This window comes from Struthio camelus, chromosome 3 (assembly GCF_040807025.1).
Source record: "Struthio camelus isolate bStrCam1 chromosome 3, bStrCam1.hap1, whole genome shotgun sequence".
NCBI classification, from domain to species: Eukaryota; Metazoa; Chordata; class Aves; order Struthioniformes; family Struthionidae; genus Struthio; species Struthio camelus.
Window position 1 is genome coordinate 3,459,246 of NC_090944.1, and position 22,119 is coordinate 3,481,364.

At 50.8% G+C, this 22,119-nt stretch overlaps 1 protein-coding gene across 1 annotated transcript in view; it reads left to right on the forward strand.

The window, feature by feature from the left end:
* LOC138066507 (otoferlin-like) overlaps positions 1 to 22,119 on the forward strand; it is a 106,897-nt gene that overhangs the window by 62,073 nt on the left and 22,705 nt on the right. The window contains 22 exon segments of the mRNA XM_068936376.1: positions 78 to 173; positions 655 to 781; positions 1,086 to 1,140; positions 2,871 to 2,986; positions 2,988 to 2,997; positions 3,496 to 3,558; positions 4,458 to 4,542; positions 5,916 to 6,075; positions 7,403 to 7,589; positions 7,948 to 8,134; positions 8,861 to 9,022; positions 9,433 to 9,585; positions 10,082 to 10,265; positions 10,544 to 10,653; positions 11,467 to 11,609; positions 14,893 to 14,990; positions 15,464 to 15,554; positions 16,403 to 16,519; positions 17,903 to 18,040; positions 19,387 to 19,521; positions 20,065 to 20,239; positions 21,012 to 21,124. Of these exon segments, the coding sequence (XP_068792477.1) occupies positions 78 to 173; positions 655 to 781; positions 1,086 to 1,140; positions 2,871 to 2,986; positions 2,988 to 2,997; positions 3,496 to 3,558; positions 4,458 to 4,542; positions 5,916 to 6,075; positions 7,403 to 7,589; positions 7,948 to 8,134; positions 8,861 to 9,022; positions 9,433 to 9,585; positions 10,082 to 10,265; positions 10,544 to 10,653; positions 11,467 to 11,609; positions 14,893 to 14,990; positions 15,464 to 15,554; positions 16,403 to 16,519; positions 17,903 to 18,040; positions 19,387 to 19,521; positions 20,065 to 20,239; positions 21,012 to 21,124 (2,705 nt within the window).

The following is a 22,119-nucleotide window of genomic DNA, read 5'->3' on the forward strand; positions in this document are numbered from 1 at the left end:
ATTCTGTGAAACCTCCTGTTGTCCCCTGTGTCACAGAGAACACCACTAAAAGTACAGGATACAATGAGTTCTTTCAGAAGAAAGAACGTCTTCTCCCAGAGCTGGGAAAGGAGTTTTTTCAGCCATGAAGCTTGGCAAGATGCGTCCACCAAAGGATGATCATTGGAAGCAAGGTAGGTGCTGGGAGGAGGTTGTTCCCTGATCCAGTACTGCTGTTCCAGGAAAGCCCCTGGTCCCATCCACTTACGGATGAGACCCCCCCCGGCTGCGCCCCGTAAGTGGCACACATCAATGCTGTTGGTAACTCAGGGATTAGACAGGGAGCATTTGGTGGACAGGGTGAAGGCTGGAGAGAGGGTCTGCATGGGGGAATCTGGGAAGCAGGGATAGATGGAGAGAGCCTTACACTGAAGGCTTTGCCAGATCTCACCCGCTTTGTGAGATCATGGTGAAACCTGGAAGTCAGGTGGGCAGTTTCTGGCTTATTTTAAGGATTACTTGCAAGTGTAAGAGCAAAAAGCGTGATTTAGCCCTTTCACTGCTTCTCTGTGATGCATGGAGACCTGCATGAATAGCATTGCAGCAGCACAGTGAGAGGTTTCCACCGAGTGGAAACAACAAGAGACATTCTTTTGTCTGTGTGCCTTTATGCAGAGGAACCTGCTGTTTTGGAAGCAGAAGACCTGGGCCGAAAAGCCATGAGACTAGGAGGTGGACTGGACCCAGACACAGTCTCCTTGGCTTCCATCACGGCTGTAACCACCAGTGTCTCCAACAAGAGGTGAAGGCCAGATGTGAGCTTGTGCAAGCCAGGAGGTGATGGCAAACTCTCAGACGTGCCTGCTCCCCAGAGCCATGTGTTCCCTGAGCTGAGCTATGCTGGAAATCACGTTGCCCCATGCAACTGTTTTCAGAAACGCTTGAACAAAGAATGTTCAGTGGCATTTCACAGCCCCTGGAGTTTATATTCCTCTCATGCCAAGAGAGCTGGCACTGCGAGGAGTAACCCTGGGAAATGCTCTGTCACAGTCTGCAGTGAGTTCCTCTGTTGTTTGACAGAGGTCTTTTTTCCTGCCCTTTGGAAGGTCCAAGCTTGATATCAAAATGGAGCCGAGTGCTGGGAGGCCGATGGATTATCAGGTAGGTGACAACGCTGTGCCCCCAACTTCAGCTCGGGGGGTTCAGAGCCCAGAGAGAGACCATTTCACAGGGAGTGTTTAAGGGGAGGAAGAGGCGAGTTGAGAACTTTTCTTTCACACTTTCTTGGACCACAACTATCAGCAGAGTAGTTACTTGAGGAGCTGAATCTCTTAGTTGAAGCCTTTGTCCCCGATGGCCTGTGGGACAGCTCTGGGACCAGGAGGAAGGACTGACAGTCACTTGAGCAGGCCTAGGCTTGCTGGAGTCCCACCGAGGCTGTGCCTCCTCCCCGTGCAGCAGGTTATGGACCTTGGCATGGCGTTGTTGGGAGTGAGTCCAGCGCGGGTTTCAATGTACTGCGCTCACAAAAGCAACTGACAATTTGTTTGTTAAGTCTGAAGGCTGGCTCATGTGTGAATGACTGTTTCAGGTGTTGTTCCTGTGGGAGGATGACTTTCAAAAAGCTGCTGTTTAAATGCTAGAGTGATAAGCTATATCTCAAGTAGTTAACTGGATTTGCTGTCCATTGTGACAAGCCCAGAAAGCCCAGCTTAATCAGGGTTTGAAGCAGGCAATCTCCAACACAGTTCTCTTAATTTCCAAAGGCTTTCAGTACCTGTTTTAGCATTCCCAATTGACGAGGCCTGGCTGGCAGTACTCGTTGGATTTCCTCTGGTAGGTTGGTGCCCCGTTGCTGTTATCTTGTTCCTCTTCTCGCTTTCCCTGAGTCATGCTGATTCGGCAGCCGTTTACTTTTCTGTCCTTGCGTGTTAGTGCAGTAGCACGTTCCTAGGGATGTCTGGGACCAATGCAAATAATGATTTGTTGTTAAAGGTTTATTGTAGACCATATACGGCGTCCACTTCTAAATCCCACGAGAGACCAGTTGACATCAGAAGATGCAGTAGAGCAGTATGTGGAAGAGGTTTAATTATACGCATAAAAAGCCTAAAGCAAGTTGCGAGGATGACGAGGACTGAGTGTCCCTGGTTCGGGAATAGTATAATCGGAATGTAAGGAGAAGGAGGAAGGTGCAAGACGAATTACGTGCAAGACAGAGCAAGAGGTTCAGTTAATTGGCCAGTGCAAACAGGAGTATCACAAGGCTGGTTTTCATTGGGAATGGTGAGGGAACAGAGCAGTGACCTTAGCTGCTTACCTCCTCAGAAGGAGTCTGAGAGTATTCGCACCTACCTTGCTGCCCTTGAAATGAGGAAGGGATTTGAGCTGGGTTTGTTAAGCTGGTGCAGCTTTGGGTGAGGGGTAGGAGGTTGCATTTGCAGCTCAGCTCCTCTGCAGTAAGTCAGTTTGTGCAGCAATCAATGCCAGGCAGTCTTGTCCTCTTCTTTAGAGAGCTCAGCTGTCTTTTATCAGCTTCCTTTTCTGAGCGGTTTACCCCTTGTATTTTTTAGCAGAAGCAAGTTAAGCCAGTTAGGGCATCAGTAGCAGAGTGTCTGCTCCCGCAGCTTAGCTAAATCTGTTCAGCTTTGTGCCTTACGTGCTCTTGGAGCAGAAGAGCCATCTGAACGGACAGGGCTGCTCTGATGCTCCTACCTCCCATGCCATGCCGCAGCTCTCTCAGGCTTGTAGGAGCAGCCCTGTCCCTTTTGTGTGATGAAGAGAGACTACCCAGCTGCCACCCCGGCACTGAAAGCACCTTGGAGAGGAGAGCCAGGTGGAGACACGGTTTAGGGCAGCCGAGGTGGAGGTCCATGAATCTCTCTCCCCAGGTCAGCATCATAGTCATTGAGTCACGGCAGCTGGTTGAGCTCAACATGGACCCCGTGGCCTGTGTGGAGGTTGGAGATGAAAAGAAATGCACGTCCATGAAGGACTCGACTAATTGCCTACAATGAGGTGAGCTGGATTTTTCCTGAGGTGCTGCTCCAGGCTCGTTGCTCCTCAAGGCCTACACTGCAGTTTGACAGCAAGTTACATTTATTTGACTTTGTTTTTTTTTCTTTTTCTTCTGTTAGTAAGTAAGATGGAGTAAGATGAAATCACAAACCATGCAGAAGGAGGGATGAAACCTTGGCCCTCTGGTATTTTACAAAATGGTGACAAAGAACCAAAGCAAAACAAAACCCCTTACTTGATCAGTTTCAAATTAAATGATCCTGTGCCCACTTTCTGAGTCTTTCCAAGAAGTTAATGCTTTATTTTAGTTTCTCAGATCACTGATGCTGTCAGTTGTTGGGCTGACGTGGGTCCCTCTGCAGCTGTGACGTGAACTGCAGGCTGTTCCTCTGCCCAGACACGTCTCTGTTGGTGGGATATGGACCATAATGTTGTCCTTCAATTCAGGAGGAGTCCACGCCTGCTTCCCTGCTTTCACGCATGCTCCTTCTCTTTCAGTACTTTGTCTTTGATTTCCATGTTCCCCCAGATGTCGTGTTCGATAAGATCATCAAGCTGTCCGTAAGTGAGCATGGTTGTGTTGCCCTTTTCAGTGGGCTTTGGTGGAAACCAACCCATTTTACTTACTTGTTGGGATGGATTTAAGACCCTTGATGATGCGAGACCTGTGGCAGGAGCGGAGGTGCTCAGTCCCTCTCTCTGAGCCCTCATGTCCTACGAGCCTCACCTCCTTTGCAGACCCCCCCAATCCCTCTGTCAGTGTCCTTATTGCTGCAGCCACACACCCCTCCACTCGTGTTCCCTCTGTGGCTGCTCTCTGGTATTTCCTAGCTAGGCAAAACTAAGCCTGTCTCAGGATGTCTCTTTAGGCTTGGGGAGAAGCAAGAGCTTCCTGAGGCTGCCAGTGGATTCCCTGAAGCATGAGGGTGGGTACAGCTCTTGAGGAAATTCAGAGTTGTAAATAATGAGAGCAAAACAGAGGCTCCAGCTCTCCCCAGAGCCGCAAAGGAAGACTAGGAAGGAGATTCATAGATTCACAGATCAAAGCAGGCTGGCTAGGAGCATCCACATCTATCCCATGCATAGTCTGGCTGTGTAATTTCTCCCAGGAAGGGAATTAAAGCATAGATTTCAAGCATCTTTGGGACACTTCCTTGAGGAGAATGTCTCAGTGTTTGGTGCCATAGTAGCTGGAACACTGCATCTTGTTTCAAAGATGGTTTTTTTTTTTACTTTTTTTTTCTGTTGAATCCAAGTGTACACTTGCTTGCAAGACTGCTAAACAAGAGCTGCCAACCACACTGTGCTTCATAGAGTGATTATATCTCCTGCCCGGACTAAGCAAGATGCATCAAATCCTTTAGAAGGGTTCAGTGTCAAACATTAGAAACAGCCCTACCCCTCCCAGCATGGCTGGGCACAGAAAAAGCTCTGACTTGTTGTTCTCCCTCGCTTTTCAGGTGATCCACTCAAAAAATCTCTTGCGCAGTGGGACTTTGGTAGGCTCCTTCAAGGTGGATGTTGGAACTGTTTACACCCAGCCTGGTATGTCACCACAATTTGCAAGGGGTCATATAGATGCCTACCTTCACCATCAAACAAATGTCTTGGCAAGGTAGCCAGGCAGTCACTAGTTTCCTTTGGCAACACTTAGTCAACTTAATTTTAGTATCCCAGGTGCAAGCATGTCATCTAGGCTCCTTCTGCAGTCCGAAAAGAGCCCTCAGCCTCTCCAGAAGATGGTATATCCCATTCTAGGATAAGGCATAATGCACGCAGGTAGAATTGTCCTCAGATGTGCCATTCTCTCTCCACTGACCTCCTAAGAAGCTTAGATTAGCTTGCTTAGGCAAGATGTTGACCTTTCCGAGAGCTGAAGGTCTAGCCCTGTGTGGCTGGCCTTTAGACCAAGACAGGAAGATGCCCAGTGTGCAAAGAAAGAGAGGTTAATTAGAGCTTCTGTGAGAATGTCATGTTGCTCACTGATGCTACAGCCTGCCTTGACTTAGCACAGAGGGGCCCGATGAGTGCTATTAAAATCCACTGTGCTATCGTGGGCTTTGTTTAGAGGACCTCTGTTTCAGGGAAGCCTGTTTTATAGAACCATAAAAGAAATGTGGAAGCTTTCAGCATCCTGCACTCGCTGTGCGCAGCGAAAGCAGGCATGGTTGGGATTAGTATAAAGGAGGTCCAGAAGGGTCCCTGGAGAGGTCATTCAGTCCATACCCTTGCTCTTGGGAAGGATCAGCCCTACTCCGTGACAGGCTCCCCACTGAGCTTCTGCCTGAAAAGTCACTGAATCAGTGAATCATCTTGAACGTGTCTGGCAGACTGATGAAGCAAACCCGTCTGCAGGAGAGGAGACTAAGAAATGCCTGTTCTGTACAGAAGAGCATGGCTCCTTGGAGGGCCCAGGGCTTGCAGCATGCCAGCGTAAGGAACACCTGAAACTTCCCTTTAGAGAAGAGACATCCAGAATCACTGGGATTTTATCTTAGCTTATGCATCAGGCCTTTTTGTAGCACTCTGCCCCTCTGAAGAGTCCTGAGAGCTAAGTTTCCGTTTCAGGGGTGCTCAGCAAATGATGCTGGAAGGTACCTTAAGAGAGCGTCTCCTCTGATGCACTCCACAGAAGGATGAGATCTTTCTCGCCCATCTAAGAGGCACCAGGCCTTAAAAATGTCCAGTGATGGAAACTCCACACCTCTACAGGCAGTTTATCCCATTGCTTCTCTGTCTTCAACATGAGGCAGATTCTCCCAATGGATTTTCAGGGGGTTCTGTCTGGAATTCCTCACACCTGAAGATGTCTCTTAGGCATGCATGCAGGCTTCTGCAGTCAAGTGGACAGACATGCCCAGTGCTCACAGTAATTCCTGTAATTGTGATAAATGTCTGTCTTGTTCCATGGCTTTCAGAGCACCAGTTCTATCACAAATGGGCCATCCTTTCTGACCCTGAGGATCTCACTGCTGGACTTAAAGGTTATCTGAAGTGTGACGTTGTTGTGGTAGGGAAAGGGGACAACATCAAGACACCACACAAAGCCAATGAGACAGATGAGGATGATATTGAGGGGTAAGGATTCGTGGAGCCAGTTTCCTGTATCCTTCCTTGGGAATGAGCTATGAGCTTTTTGTGTCACTTTATTTTGGATTATTCAGTAAGGACAGCACCCCTTCCCAATTAGGCTGACAGCCCCTCTAATAGGCATGCTTAACTTGTGCACTGCAATCAGAAGTGCCAACTAGATTGTTTCTTGGAAAGAGAAGAGTTGCTAGATTACTGATGCAAATCCTGGTCACATCACTACAGACCAGTCCTTTATATCAGTTCAGACCCTCTGCTGCTGGTTGTTCACTTCTGCATACCAGCACCAGCCTGATGTGAACCAACATAATGTCCGTGCTTTTTAGCTGTTGCTCCAGTTGGCCGTTGAATGGGAGCCACAGAAGTGAGGTTGAAGGGAAGATGGGAAATGATGGCTGAGGTCTCCCTACCCAGTGCAAGGACAGAGAGGAGCAGTTTGTGTAAGTGTTTGCCAGGTGATGTGAGTGGGCAGAGCTCTTCAACTCCCCAGAGCATCTGAAAGGCCATGCAAGAAGAGTCAAGCGAGTTTAAAACGTAGTTGTAGCCCTGAGTGTTTCAAGTCAATTAAATATCTCCAAGTGCGATCACAGACTTGCAAGTCCATCTCTCAGCCTCTGCCCAAGTAGTCAGCAACTAAGCTTATCACGCTAGTATGAAAATGCTAGTACAGCCTTCTTGACTTGCTGGGCACCAAGGGGCTTAGAGCAGCATGTGAACTCTTTTGGACTATTGTTCCATGCTGTAGTCATGCTATTATCCCACTTTATCGCGGACAAAGTTCCTTTAGAACTGTTGTTCACAGCATCCTCTGTAGCTCTCGGGGAAGAGGGAAGAGGCAAGACCTGCCACGAGAAGCCATTTCACGGAGCTCAAATTTCCTTCCAGTATAACCACCCCAGTTCTCCTTATACCCTGGCAGGGTATGAGGGCCTTTTCCAAAGGTAAAGGCCCTTCTAACATCCCATTCATCTGGGCTGCTGCAGATGTCTAAACTAGGTAGAGATTAGTCTTCCCCTCCCTCGGCTCCACTGCTGATAATGATTGTATCCCTTTAGAAAGATGCAGGTTGTCTCTGAGGCACCTCAATGTGTTGCCATAAGGTTTCCCTTATGAAACCGCCCTTCCCCGTCCTGAATCAGGAGGGTGGGCAGGAACAGGACTATGATAAAATATAGGGCTGCAGAAATGGCTACCTTTCCACCTCCTCACAGCCTGTGCTCCACAAGTGGGGCAGCTTCTCCCTCTTCTGCAAGTCTCTCCTGACAAACCTGCCAGGCCCAGGAGCTGTTTTGAGTCCTGTTTTCTGATGCTGCAGGAACCTCCTCCTTCCAGATGGGGTCCCTCCGGAGCAGCAATGGGCTCGTTTCTACCTAAAGATCTATCGAGCTGAGGGACTGCCCCGTATGAACACCAGCCTCATGGCCAATGTGAAGAAGGCTCTCATTGGGGAGAACAAGGACTTGGTGGACCCCGATGTGGAGGTGTTCTTTGCAGGGCAGAAGGTGGGTGAGCTACTTGCTATTCTATTGTGACATGATAACGTGAGCAGGGCTAGCCATTGTGCAGGTTTGGGACTACGTGGCCAAGGATGATCTCAGCTGTCCTGGCATGTAGATGCTGACCTGTGTGACAAAGCTGCTTGTTTGTCCTGTGCCACGTTCCCTTCTCTTGCCCAGACTACGAGGGGGTTGCATCAGTCTGCAGTCTCCAGCAGTCTCTATTTGGGAGAAGAAAGTCCCGAGCAGAACACGTGTTGCTATCATGGTCATTAGCAGGGGAGGAGTTGAGGTCTGAAAGAAGGTGGGTGGCTTGTGGGCTCAGACCCTTGTGAAACATGTGCTTTCTCCTCCCACTTGGCAGGGGAAGACATCTGTGCGGAAGAGCAGCTACGAGCCCCTCTGGAATGAGCAAATAGTCTTCACAGGAATGTTCCCCCCATTGTGCAAGAGGATAAAGATCCAGGTCCGAGACTCTGACAAAGTCCATGATGTGGCCATTGGGACCCATTTCATTGATTGGCGGGAGGTCTCTAACGAAGGAGACAAAGGTAAAGCTAATATGAAGGGAGGACTGAGACACCCTCTTCATGGTAGAGAGAGACTTCCCATTGGCAGAGAGTTAGCAAAATAGCCCAGGCTCCTTCCCCAGCCCTGGAGACAGCTGCTCCTTGGTGGCCAGTAGGAGAGACCTTTATTCCCTGCAGTGGTTTTCTGAGATCACTGGGCACCCATTCCCTGAAAACCAAGTCCCATAACATGCCTCCAGTCAGAAACTTGAAAGAAAAGACACCCAAGAACAACTGGCCCTTCCAGAAAATTCATGGCCATGAATGGATGAATATCTGACAGGCTCTCATGTTCACACAGACACATGCACACACGAATGCACACACATGCACAAATGCACTAGCGCACATGTGGACAGGACCAATGTAAAAGCAGAGAGGGCTCTACGAAGGTGGCTAATGAGGGTTTCTCCTCTCTGTTGCCTCATGCTGGGTGGCTTGCCCAACGGAGTAGTTGTGTGTGTCTTTGGCGTGGTGAGCTGCACAATCCCCCTCACTGCTGTCACCACAAAATCATCTCCATGTGTCGTTGCAAGTGTGTATTTTCCATGTGCACGCGCACGCACACATACGCATGCTCAATCCTGTACTACAATACCCAGAGCAGGGAAGTGATGCCATTCCATGAGCCAGCTTGAGCCCTGAGACAAAGCCATGCCCTCCTTCTTGCACATCCCCTTCACTACGTGTGTGTCTGGTCTCCTGCAGGCTTCCTGCCCACCTTTGGCCGTGCCTGGGTGAACATGTACGGCTCCACTCGGAACTACACCCTGATGGATGAGCACCAAGATCTGAATGAGGGTCTGGGTGAAGGCATCTCTTTCCGGGCCAGGCTTTTGATAAGCCTTGCTGTGGAGATCTTGGAGATGAGTTGCTGATGTGAGTCTTCCCTGACCCTTTGGTTGCCAGTGACAAGTGCTGGGTGTTAGTGATAGTTTGCTCAGTCCCCTCGGTAGTTATGTCTGGTCTCATAGACTGAGGATTTTATTTGGTGTTGCACTACAAGCACTGGATCCCCCAGCACAACAACAAATCTTGCAAAGATTTTTCAGGTTTTATGGTCATTCAAAAGGAACATGCAGTGAGCCTAGACACCGAGTTCAGCCAGACACCTATCTCTTAGAAGGCTTGAGCAGAGGGAGAGAAAACCCTCATAGTCTCCATGAAAACCTAGACAGTGGCACGTCCCCTTCATAGAGCCTGTGTAGGTGTTCAAGGTGCCGAATGTGGCCTTCTGGGACCCCCTGCCCTGTGGCTTGTTCTCCTAAGGGTCCATCCAGCTGACCTTAACCTTGTATCCTACTTGCCTGTTTTTTTCCTGCAGAACTGTCCTGGGAAAATGGAGGAGTTCTTCCTCTTTGGAGCCTTCCTGGAAGCTACCGTGATGGACAGGAAGATTGGTGACAAACCCATCAACTCTGAGGTCACAATAGGTTGGTGGTTTTCTGAGGAGGTTGGTTTTGAAACATGCCCGGCAGAGACTGCAGGAGCCAAGGCCAAAAGCAGGCTGTTTACCCCCTCTTTCCATGCTAACGTTTGACAGAGCATCCGAGGCTCTCAGTTTAGGAAGAAGGTGATGGCTACTTCATTGGCACAAGCCATGCGTGTCCCCAGATGAGCTCTTTGCTGCGTGATCTCCTGTCAGCAGTGGATCTGCTCCATCTCTCAGTTGAGAGCACCTGGCTTTGCGTTTCCAGAGGTTAACCACCAAAGGAAGGATGTATGTTTCTAGTGGCTTGGAAGGGGGCATGAGTAGAGGACAGATTTCTGTTGTTAGTTTGTAATCCCTGGTCAGGGTTTCAGAAAGCTGAACTCCACTGTCCCCCATGGTTCCTGCAGAGGAAGTTGCTCCCCAGCCTGAATTAAAGGCAGGTGACTGAGGCCGTTTAACCCCAGTGTGAGTTATAGCCCTGTGACTTCTTTCCTGAGGTAACTACGGGAACCAGATTGATGGCATGGCCAAGCCTACCTTGCGGAGGAAGAAAGATGGAGAGGATGGGGACGAAGCAGAGTCTGAGCTGCTGCAGAACTCAAGTGAGGAAGACGGTGATGAGGATGGAGAGCTGGTCTCCCTTTGCTCATCTCAACCCATGAAACCCCTGGTCACAGACAGGTAAGTGTGCCCTCCTGGCCACCAGAGGGCGGCCTTGCTGGGCATGGCAAGGGGAAAGTGAGGGAAGGGACATTGCAGTGTTGTAGTGAGGTAGGAGGGGTCTGTCTCCTGCCAGCAGCTGGGAAACAGAGAGGCAGTGTGCTCCCTTGCCTTGCAGGAGAGGGAATTAGCATCTGGTTTCTGAACGGTCTGTAGGCTGATGGGAGCAGCAGACCTAAAAGCTCGTGGGGAGAGATGTGACTTAGTTCCTTGTCCGAAGGTGTTGGCCTGTGTGCCAGGTATCTGAGCTCCCCCGAGAGTCAGCAGAGATGGAGTCAGTGCAGTCCCTGGAACCTGGAGAGTCATTCAGCCAGCCAGCCCTTGGAGCAGCAGCAGCCGCTAGCTCTCTGTACCCTGTGAAGGGAGCTTAGCTAAGTGCTTGTAGAGACCCCATCTTGGGTATTGCAGCTAAGAAGAGCTGAACACCCACCGCCATTGCCTACAGTGCTGATCACTCTTGTCGATTGCCTGTTGTCTCATAAAGGTTGAGTTGACCTCTCAGCCTACCCTACAGAGGGCCTCTCTCATCTACGCAGCCAGTTATGTGCCCAGCGCTCCTAGCTATCCACACCTTTAACGCTCTACCTCTGTGGCAAGTTAGGGGAAAGTTAACCAGTGGATTCAAAAATCATTGGTTGGCATTAAAAAAAGCAGATGGACTGCTGCACATGCAAGTTTCAGACATTCAGAAAACCAGCCTAAAAGACAGGTCCCTGCCTAGGACCCTTTGATGCCACAGCAAATGTGTGAATGCACAAACGCACTTCTGCCCATCAGGGAGGAAAGAGGGAGGGAGGTGCCTGGGCTTTGCGTCTTTGATTTCTCTAGCTGCCTGACATGTGAAAGCATCCTGGAGACCGTTTAGAGATTGGCAAAAAGTCTACCTTGAAATAAGGCATAGATTTCAGTAATTAAGGTAATTTGTGCTGGGGCAAGGTGCATTTGGAATCGCTTGGGATCTGAAAAGCTAGCCGAGGTCACAAACACAGAGGGGCGGATGCAGAAACTGCTGGAGGAAGTTCATGAGAATGGGTTAGCAGGAGTTTGGGGTAAAAGTCTTAATCCTTTCAGTGTCTAGATTTGTAGCTTCTCTCTCTCTTTTGGTCAGTCTGTCTATTCCCATTCCCTCTAACTATTGGCATGCCTCGTTCTCGTGTGTCAGTGTCAGAGAATCAGGATATGGGGAAAGTAGATCCTATTCCTGGGACTGCCAAAACTGGTGAGTTTCACTGGGCAGACGAGTTCTGTTCTCTCTGCTTCAGGTTCTCCCTCTGTAGAATTGAGGCAATTCTTTGCGATGTGCAGGTAGAAATTACCCTAACAGACAGGTGATCCAGACAGCTGCAAATGTGAGTCTACTCGATGCTTTCTACCTGTGACGTGCCACTAGTGGGGCGTCCGGGATTCTTTTGTATTCTGGGGTTAGTTGCACTGAACTGGAGATGGTTCTTTGTCAGATGTAAGAATGTATTAGATCTAAGCGGGTCTGCACGTATGACGGACACTGGACAACACTAAACCATGACCAGCAGACAATCTACAAGTATAACAAGGCTAAGTAGTATAGTAAGGAATCCAAAACCCCCACGTATCAGAGCTCTATGGTTAAGCCACGGAAGCCCAGTACAATGACTACTCTCGGATGCACGGTATAATGACCGCTCTCGCCCTTTCCTTGTCCTTATGGGCCAGCCCTGCGGTATAGTTTTCCCCGGCTTGTTCTCACCACGCTCGAGCTGCGCCAAGAGGATTCAGGTTCTCTCTGGCAGTTGGCATCAGGGGCGTCCCCGCTGATGGGTGGGTTGTGGGGTCCGCAGGCCAGCTGACGGTGAGTCCGAGTCCACACAGAGGTATGTGGCTTACTGTCTTTTATCCTTCCCGGGCTTAGTTCATTGATCAGTGCCAGACCATAGCTGGACAATGGAACGGATGGTCTTAGGTGATAACAGTAGGGATGCCAACAGGATGGTCAACAGGATGCTTATCAGTACATTCAGCAGCTATCAGTGTGCATGTTTAACAGTTGCACGTTTAACAGCTATCAGTGCGCACAGTCAGCAGCTATCAGTGCGCACAGTCAGCAGCTATCAGTGCGCAATTCCAAGGTATCCAGATGCTTAGAGTGTGAGTCTGCGGTGTCCCTTCTCCTTTGCTGACTAGGTTTGCTCTGCACTCATGCTGTGCACTCATGAGGCTACGGCACCCCCACAGTGTGGTGGCTCTGGCCGTGGTGCACCCGGGGTTCCTAAACTCTTGGGGAGCACCCTAGAGCAAACCCCTCTTCTAGGGGCTGCACCATCCTGAGTCCCACACTTGCCTGTGTGGCGCCTATCACTACCGCAAGCACCTGGAGCTTCAGAAGGCTTTTCAGAAAGCCCAGAAGCAAATGGGATCAGGACCCGGGTCTTGGTGTGTCTAGGCTGCACGCCATCCCTGGCCAAGATTTGAATACAAAGGACTTGTACTCAGGAAGGCTAATCGGATTTAACCTGAGGAGATGTATTGGAAGTGGATTATTGTAACTATTATACCAGCAGATAGATGTTGCTAATCAAAATTAACTGACTGACTTAATTCAACTGGGAAATGGAAGAGACTAACCTGAATCAAGGCTGTTTGCATTCTAGATAGAACTGTCTGCCTGGGGTTGCTGCACTTGTTAAGCAGCCCATTGGGAAGGTGAATGCAGAAGGGAGATGGAAAGCACAGATGTTTTACAGAGCGTATTCCCCTGGGCTTTGCTTTTCCTACTGCCTTATCAGAGCACAGGGAGTTTCCCCATCAACTGTGGGACTCTGCTGACATCATCTGGCTAAAAATAACCCAGATAGCTTCACAAGATGAAGTGAAGCTGTTTTGTAACCTAAGGGTGATTCCAGTTGCAGCAGGATCTGCAGTGGCTTTATCCAGGGTGAATCCTGGCTCACAGCGGATGCTCAGGCTGCCTTGGGCAAACCAGAAGCATGAACCTGTTCTGCAGGGCATGCCTGTGATCCTGGCTCTTCCCCCCCCTTTTCTGTGCCATGACTATTGTCTCTCCATGCCACGTCCATCCCACAGACGAATGGAAATCTGGCAGCTCTGCAAACAGCAGAGACCTCTGCCTGTTGTGAAGGCCAGGGGGGTCTATAAGAAATGCTCGCTGGCTTTCAGAATAGGGTGTTAGTGCTTTGGTTTCACTTGTGCTCGCTCATGGTGTCTGCCTGCATGCGCTGTCACACTGGAGCACCTGGCCAATGCATGCAGCCTCAACCCTCCCTGGGCAGAGGCAGGGGTTAACCCAGGCAGGGCATGCCTGGGGGCAGTTTGGGTGGGCCTTGGCTGGGAGGGGAAAGTTTCCCCCAGGCATGGCTGGCCTAGCTGTGGACTTGGGTGGGGACCGGTCTGGTGCTAGGAATCACAGAATGGTTGTGGTTGGAAGGGACCTCTGGGGATCATCTAGTCCAACCCCCACCTCCGCTCAACCAGGGTCACCTACAACATTTTGCTCAGGACTGTGTCCAGATGCTTTTGAATATCTCCAAGGAAGGAGACTCTGCAGTCTGTCTGGGCAACCTGGTCCCGTGCTCTGTCACCCTCACAGTCAACAAGTTTTTCTTCCTATTCATATGGAAGTTCCTGTGCTTCAGTTTGTGCCCGTTGCCTCTCGCCCTGTCGCTGGGCACCACGCAGAAGAGTCTGGCCTCCTCCTCTTGACGCCCTCCCTTCAGATACTTGTCCACATTGATGAGATTCCCCCTCAATTTTTTCTTCTGCAGGCTGAAGAGTAATAGCTCCCTCAGCCTTTCCTCCTAGGGGAGATGCTCCAGTCCCTTCATCATCGTAGTGGCCCTTTGCTGGACTCACTCCAGGAGCTCCATGTCTCTCTTGTATTGGGGAGCCCAGATGTGGACACAGTACTCCAGATGCGGAAGGGTGCTAGGAGAGATGGAGTCTCTGTCCTTGAACGTGCAATTCATATATGCTACTCCCAGCGCCTTTCCTCTTGGCCTGACTTCATGTATATCCATTTCCCCATCCCAGCACTCTGACATGCTGGGAGAGGTGGGGGGCAATGGCCATTCCTGGCTGGGAGTGGTCCTACCACAGAACATCCTTCTGCTTCCTGTTGCAGGAACTGCTTCCACGTGCCATACTTTGAGAAGAAGGCCTGCACAGGCCTACTAAACGCTCCACAGAATGAATGGCCAAACCCTGGGGGTTGAATGAATTTTGGTGTGGGTCAGACCCAGAGTGTCCCCCGGAAGGCTGAAGGAAGGTGGGAGACTTTACCTGCCTGGACTCCTGGAGTGAGCCCCTTTTGTGGCAGAGCCTCCTTTGTAGCCTGAACTGATTGCTGAGGAGCCTTTGTGATGCCTGCAGGTGGAGAGAGGTGAAATTCACATCAACTGAAGCCAGCCTCCCCCAGCCAAACATGTGCCAGAGCTGAGCTCTGAGGCAGGAAAGCCTGGGGAAGAAGCAGGTGTGTGCTATTGGCAGTGCCAGGGCTGCTCTTCATGGAGTGGCTGTGGTGCTAAACCTCAGCCTGCTGTGGGGCTCTGCTCCACTGCCCCCTTCACTGCTTCCCCCCCCATTGCCATTCCAGGAGGAAGGCCTCAGTGATGTGCAGGAAACGATCAAGAGTGAGAAGCCACAGCTGGAGCACTGGCTCCGAGGGGTCCTGGAGGAGCTGAGCAGTGGGTGCTTGTGAGTAAAAGACTAGCAAAAGCTGCCCACCAGAGACCTGTGCTCTCAGCCGGGATATGGGCAAGATCATGGGACTGAGAGCATGAGCTCCCCTTGCGTTATGCTCCGAGATGATAGGCAATCATTTTCTTGGCTTAGCACACCACCATATTGATTGCCTTCTGCCTTGGAGCATGGGCAAGGTGGTACTCGCCTCTGAATTCCAAAGACCCCCAGCCAGTGATGAAAGCCACACAGACTCAGTCTTGTGGCCTCCACAGACTAGTGCCTGAGCGGCACCTTCTCCTCATGCACGTCATTGAGTGCTGGGTGTAAATAGGCCACTTGGCTGCGATTGCAGCGCACACTGAAAGAACAAGGGTGCTTCTGTGTAGGCAAGTGCCCTACTGCTAGCAGAGATCCAGCCTGGCAAGGCTGCTTGCAGAGAGCCAGCAGGCTCTCGCAGGATTCATGCTGACGAGCTTTTCCATCAGGCGCTTTGTGACCTTAGCTGACAAGGACCGGCACCACTCTTCCCGCACGAGGCTGGATCGAGAAAGACTCGAGTCCTGCATGAGGGAGCTGGTAAGTGTGATTCAGCTGGGGAGGAAGATTCGGGAATGGGGCTGGACCCCATCAATGCGGCGGGGAACCTTGGTCCTTAGGGGTCTTGACTTCCAGTCTCTGCGGGTTGGTGGTTTGAGGTTTATTGCTAAAGAGGGGGACCCAAGAGCACTTCCTGTCTTGCACAGGTCCCACATGACCCTTGGGTCCACACCACTACGTCCCCTCCATCACGCTCTGCTTTTCATTGGGAAGAAATCCCGGAGTGCAGAAAAGGAGTCGCTTTATTGTCAAAGAGTTCAGGAGAGGGGAAAGCAGGAATGTGGGGGACCCTGCCGAGTATAGATGCTTCAGGGCTAGCTCTAGCCTGGGTATTTGGAGCTGGTAGGCCAACGTATTGGAAAGGAGCTGTGCAAAGACCAAGTGGTTTATCCAGCTGACGCAATGAAGCTTCATTAGCCAGCTGCATACAACAGAGTGATGAATGTGACCTGTGGAAGCCTCTATGTCCCCTCGTCTGAACTGCCAGATGCTGATTTGTAGTGGAGTCAGGGAAAGGGGAGAGGCTATGCTTAAGACAAGGCTTGAAGCCACTGCAAAATGCCATAAGCACAACTGACACCTCTCTGTCCCATGGCACGTCCTGCTGGGGCAGAAACCTCTGTGCTGTGGGACCCTTCCTATATCCTGCTGAGGTTACCAAAGGGGCGCCAGAAGTACCATTATCTGGATGCACATGGCAGGACTAAGGCATTTGTGTCCTCACCACGCCTTCCTGAACGCAGGGAGACCTGTCTGCTGCTTTTGCCTTCTCTGTGCTCCATTGTGCTCTCATTCACAATGTGTCCTGGGCTCCCTTTTAATCACAGGAAAACATGGGTCAGCAAGCCACGACTCTGCGCTCGCAGGTGAAGAACACCACCATGAAAGACAAGGTGAAGCTGGTGCAAAACTTCCTCCAGAAACTCTGGTTGTTAGCTGATGAGGTGAGTTGCCCTCCACATGGAGAGTGCCTGTTAGCTGGGTCAGCTTATGGGCAAATCCTGCGTGCAGGAGAGTTCCCTGGTGACACAGGTCTTCTGCAAGGAGCCAGTCCAAGAAGACAAGACCTTTGTTAGACTCTGCTCCTTTTCTAAAGGACCTGTATGCTCCTCCTGTGTCAAGACAGGTGCTTAGACCTCTCTTCAGACCACCCAATAGAAGTGCTCAGCCAAGGCAGCATGACCACTTCCCTCCACTGACTACACCAGCTATATCTCGTGTGCTAATTAACCAGTCTGTGGTGGGAACTGAGCCCTGTCTGTCCATCCTGGTGCACTGTGAGCCCAAGCCAAAATGCCCAGCCCTAACCCGTCCGCAGGTGAGGCCAGGCTTAGCCCTGGACAGGGCATCCCTGGAGCTGGTTGGAGGGACCCCTTGAGGTGGGGGAGTTTCCCAGCCTGGCCCAGGGCCTGAGGCAGGGCCCTGGCCTGAAATAGGTCACCAGTATACTTTTCACCATCTGGCAACTTTGCATAGTCAGTCTATAAACTGCCCCGTGCCTCCCAGGTTTGCCTATACGCTCCTGGATTGGGAAGGATGAGCATTAATATAAGTTGAAGAGCCCTTCCCAGACAGTAACAGAACTGGGTCCTCTTGCAGTTGAGCTAGAGGATGGTTTTGCCTGCCTTGAGCCGTGACAAGGCCGTGCAATTCCCCAGGAGAGCAGCCCCCAGAAGGTGGCAAATGTCCACCCAATATTGAAGTGAGCAGCCTGCAGCCATCTCTGATTTTTGCTAAGTAGAGAAAAATGTTAAGTAAGTAGCTCTTTGGAGAGCTTTCAGATGAAGCCATCTAATTATTATCACTGCGGTGTACTCTTGCTTCACTCCACCTCATGGGTGACAGTTAATAGCCGAATATGTTAGAGCTGCTCACAAAATTTCCGAAAAGATGTTATTTCTGCAAAATCTCTTGTTCCTTCCTGCAGAAAATTGCAGTTCCTCTGAAATTCGTGCAGTTTCTACCTGGGTCTGTATGGCTGCAGCCATTTGGGGTTATTGGTCCACGTGGAAGTTGTAGTTTGGCACTTGCTGTTCTCATTTGCCAATATGGGCGAGGCTCCTAGGCTTGGTGAAATAGCCCTTTATAAAGTAACTCTTTCCTCTGCTTTGGTTTGCCACAGCAGAAAATAAAGCAGGCTCTAAGGCATGATAGGAGATGTCCAGAGAGGGAACTGCTTCCATTGTAGGGAATGGAAGTGCAGGGCACCTGCCCTACAGTCCTTGTGGGCACTGAACTAAGAGAAAGGGAAAATCTTCAGCCTTCCAATCTGGAGTTCTCCATGGCTAAGCTCCAGGGATGCATCCCAAGCTGTCTCACTTCCCCCTCTCTCTGTCACAGAGAAGCAGGTGTTTGAGCTGCGAGCCCACATGTACCAGGCCAGGAGTTTGTTTGCTGCTGACAGTAGTGGCCTTTTGGCTCCCTTTGCCCGAGTCGTCTTCCTCCCCCAGAGCCAATGCACCGAGGTGAACACTATTTCCTGACCTGGAGGAGTGGGCAATCCCTGGGGTTGAATGTGGTACTTGTCCTCTCATCTGTCCATCCTGCTGCCCTGCCATGGGGCTGGGTCTCCTGACTCCTGCTGAATCATGGATCAGGTTGACCGTGGGGTCCTGGGGTGCGAAAGCAGCCATAGCACTGGGGCCTGACTATCTATCTCAAGCAACCTTGCACTCAAAGGAAGCCTGCTGGAAGTCTCTTCCCCAGCTGCAGGCAAGTCCAACAGCCCTTTCACTGCATGTCCCTGGGCACAAGCACACAGCCACCCCGTTTCTGTGTGACTGAGCTTTCAGCTGCCTGGTGAAGAGAAACTGGACCCTACAGGAAGCAGGAGGTGTTTCTGTGCCATCTCTTCCTGTGGTGAAGGCTGCCGAGCTTTAGCAAACCTCGTGGAAGCTGGGAATAATTTGTGCCTGCCTGCTGTTTTTTCCTGGGAGAGTCCATGGGAGATGCGCTATGGCTCACTTGCCTGCAGAGCAAGCGCCAGCCTACCAGTGCTGCCAGCACTGAAGTTGCAGCCTGTGGCATGGCTCAGACAGGCCAGGCCTGGGGTCATTCACGAAAATGGGGTCATCCCTGTGGCTGCCCCTTTGCAGGGTACTGTTTTGTCCTGATTTGACAGAAGGAAGCAGATGCTCAGGCAGAGAAAATTAGACCATCAGAGCAAGGGGTGAACTCTGGGAGCTGCAAGTATCTTGGGTCAAGATCTGCCAAGCGAGTTAGACCTGTAATTCCCCTTCCTTTGGATCAGGCTTCAGATCCTAATGTGGCTCTTTCCTGTCTCTTGCCCCATAAGCCATCAACCCTCTAATGGGTTTAGCCCCAGGTGCCTTCACAGTATGATCCAGTAAATATCTGTGATCCAAAGCACTGCTTGGCAATAGCATTAATACCCAATAGATGGCAGACTGCCACAGTGTCCGCATCTGCATCAGAGCTGCCTCAATTCTCTGAATAAGCAGTGGGGAGAAAAGGACCTTTAAAAGACAAAATACATCTCATCTATTTTAGCCATACACCTTAGGAAGAGACAAGCGGTGCCATAAAGAGATTGCTTTCTCTCCCCCTCCCTAGACAGGGATCCTGGGGTGCCTACCATGAAGTAAGGGAGCCTTTATGTTGTGGACATGCAATGTGACCCAAGATAAATCCCCTCATATTTTCAAAGTAACCTCCCCGCTGCTCGCAGCACTGCAAAAGTCCTGGTGCAGGAAAACGGAGATCAATATCCTCTCTGCTCCCGTTGTTCAGGGCCTTAGGCCCTGGCTGCTACTCCTAGCTGTAATGGTAAATGTTGTTTCTGTTCCTCCAGGTTCTCAATGAAAGCCTTTGCCCAAGCTGGGACCAGCTGCTGGTCTTTGACAATGTGGAGCTATATGGAGAAGCTCACGAAATGCGGGACGACCCTCCCATAGTTGTCATTGAGATCTATGAGCAGGACCCAGTGGTAAGATGAATCTCAGCAGAGGAAAGCATTTCTGATTCAGGTACTGAGATCACTCCTGGCAAGGCAGCTGGTGCAGCAGATGTGAGAAGAAGTGTTTTTCCTGACCTGTGGAAGATGTTTCCTCCCTGTTTCCCAGGGCACAGAAGAAACTAGGAGCCTCTGCTGCTAATTGATCTCTTGCACTCGTTGGTGTCTTATGTTAGGAGCCAGAAGCAAGAGTTCAGGTGAGGCTGGAGGCAAGGATATATTACTGTAGTCTCTCCCAGTAGAGCAGTGCTCAGTCCTGGCCTCATTGCTGCCCCAACCCTAGGCCACCTCCTTCACCTTCCTTAAAGAAGTTGGTGCATTAGGAAAGGCCTCGTGGATGGAAAGGCACCAGTGAAAGGTGGCACTGAGCTTTGGTCACGTACGTGCAGCAGACTGATCCTGTTCTGCCCATACTGGGGAGTGCTGTGGGGCTAACTGTGGAGACCTTTGGTTGGTCTCTCAAGGCAGACAAGAAGCCCGATGCTAAAAACCCGAGTGCTGTCTTTGCCTGGCCAGGGCAAAGCTGACTTGATGGGCCGCACCTTTGCCCAACCTGTGGTGAAGATGTCAGATGAACAGTACTGCCCTCCACGGTTCCCTCCGCAGCTGGAGTGCTACCAGATATACCGGGGCAACTCCACAGCAGGCGACCTGCTGGCTGCCTTTGAGCTACTGCAGGTAGCAGCTGGACAGAGCCATCCCAGACCGAGGGAGGGAAGAGAGCGGGAGGGGGTGTGGGGGAGAACCGCGTTTAATCCACGCTTCTGTTTCTGAGGTGCTGCAAAGAGTGGTTAGTTCATGCATCCTAGAAAAGCTAGCAGGGTGTAGTATAGCTACTCGCAGCTCAGTGTGAGGGCAGCTCCTGCAGAGTTATGCTGGTGTGCAATGAATGCCAGCTTCTTTCTGGCAGGGAACCCTACTAAAGCGTTGCAGCAGCACAAACTCTCTGCAACATCCCTGGGCTATGGAAGTTGTCAATGGGAGTCTTGGTTCTCTCAAGAGATGTCAATGGGAAGGTCCCAGGTAAAAGGGGTGTGAGTTCTCATAGAGGAAGATGGTGTATGCTAAGCATCTTTGACAAGGAGCTCAGGGTGGGGGCTAATCTCTCTCTGTAGGTATCCCTCTCTTTCCATTGACTAGACAGAGCAGGAGATGCCTGGAGTGGTTGAAGGTGGTGGAGTAGAGACCTGCTGGCTTTGCTCAGGCTTTGAGCTGGCCAAAGCCTGTCCGTATCAGCCTGTCAGCTGCACTAGTGGGTGGGCTTGGAAGTTTGCTTTGCTGCTGAATGTGCCCTGTGTGGAAGCATAGCACCACCTCTTCTGCTCCTATGAACACCTTTTCCCAAAGTGCCTGTACTGTACAGTCAGTGGATTGCTGAATCGTCTAAGACTCTACAGACCCAGTGCAGGAGAGCAGGGTGTGCCGGTTCCCCCAGTTCAAAAAAGCAGACCTTAATCCGTCTGCTGGGGGCAAGTCAGACCTGCCTCGTGTCGATGGACCCACAGGCATTGACAGGGGTCCCATCCTGCCAGTGCCATTGGGGATTCGTCCGGTGCTGAGTAAATACAGAGTGGAGGCAAATGCGTTGACAGCAGAGGGGTTCGTCTTGGGGCGCCAGACTTGAATGCTGCACAGCCAGATGGCTACACAGCAGAAGGTACTGTGTTGTCATGGCCTCGACCAGATCCCATTATGAGGGCTCCATCTGTTAGGCGAGGGTGATGTAAGGCAGAAGACTCTGTCAGTGGGTGTTTGAAGGCCAGGAGGGATCTTAGAGGTTCTGATGACAAGTTAAGCACCTACAGCCAGATGTTTGGATTGCAAGGACCTGCCTGTACTAGCTGCACAGGGAGTTAAGCTGCAGCAGCCCTAAGGAAAAAAAAAAGCAGGATGACTGGATTAGTACTTGCTTTCTTTCTTAACTGTGGGCACCATAGCAAGCCTAGGAGCTGCAGTAGAGGGCACTTGGTCTGAAATTCAGAGGAATGCACATTAGGGGTATACACCTACACCTGAAGTAGTCACGCTGACTCTCCCTTAGTATCGGTGGGAGGGGAAAAACCCAAGATAGGTCAAATGAGCTTCAGGCTACCAATCTTGGACCTCAAGGACAGGATGCCTGCTGCTTCTCTCTAGTGAGATATGGTGACACATCCATCAGGGCTCCTCACCCTAGGCTGACTTGGTAGACAATGGTGATGTGGGCAATAGAGACAGTGAGGTTTGGTGCATGACTCACCCGGCTGTTGTAGGTGTCTCTGCTAGGAGGAGATGCTGCTGATCGGATCCCCAGGGGCTCCAAAGAGATCCTACGTCCACGTTTTGTAGACTTTTTCATCTGGTCAAAGAAATACTATTCCTCTGGTGCGCAGTGTGAATATGGCCATGGGGGGACAGGAGGTGGAAAAAGCTTGTTTCAGGGGGACTTTTAATCATGGTGTTGGTCTCTTATCCCAAGAAAGGAAAGGGGAGGAGGCAGTCATTTCCCTGTTTCTGACAAAATGCTGCCAGTGCTGAATGAAGAGCCACTGCAGATGGGCTAAACTAAACTGATGTGGTCCTGCTCTATGG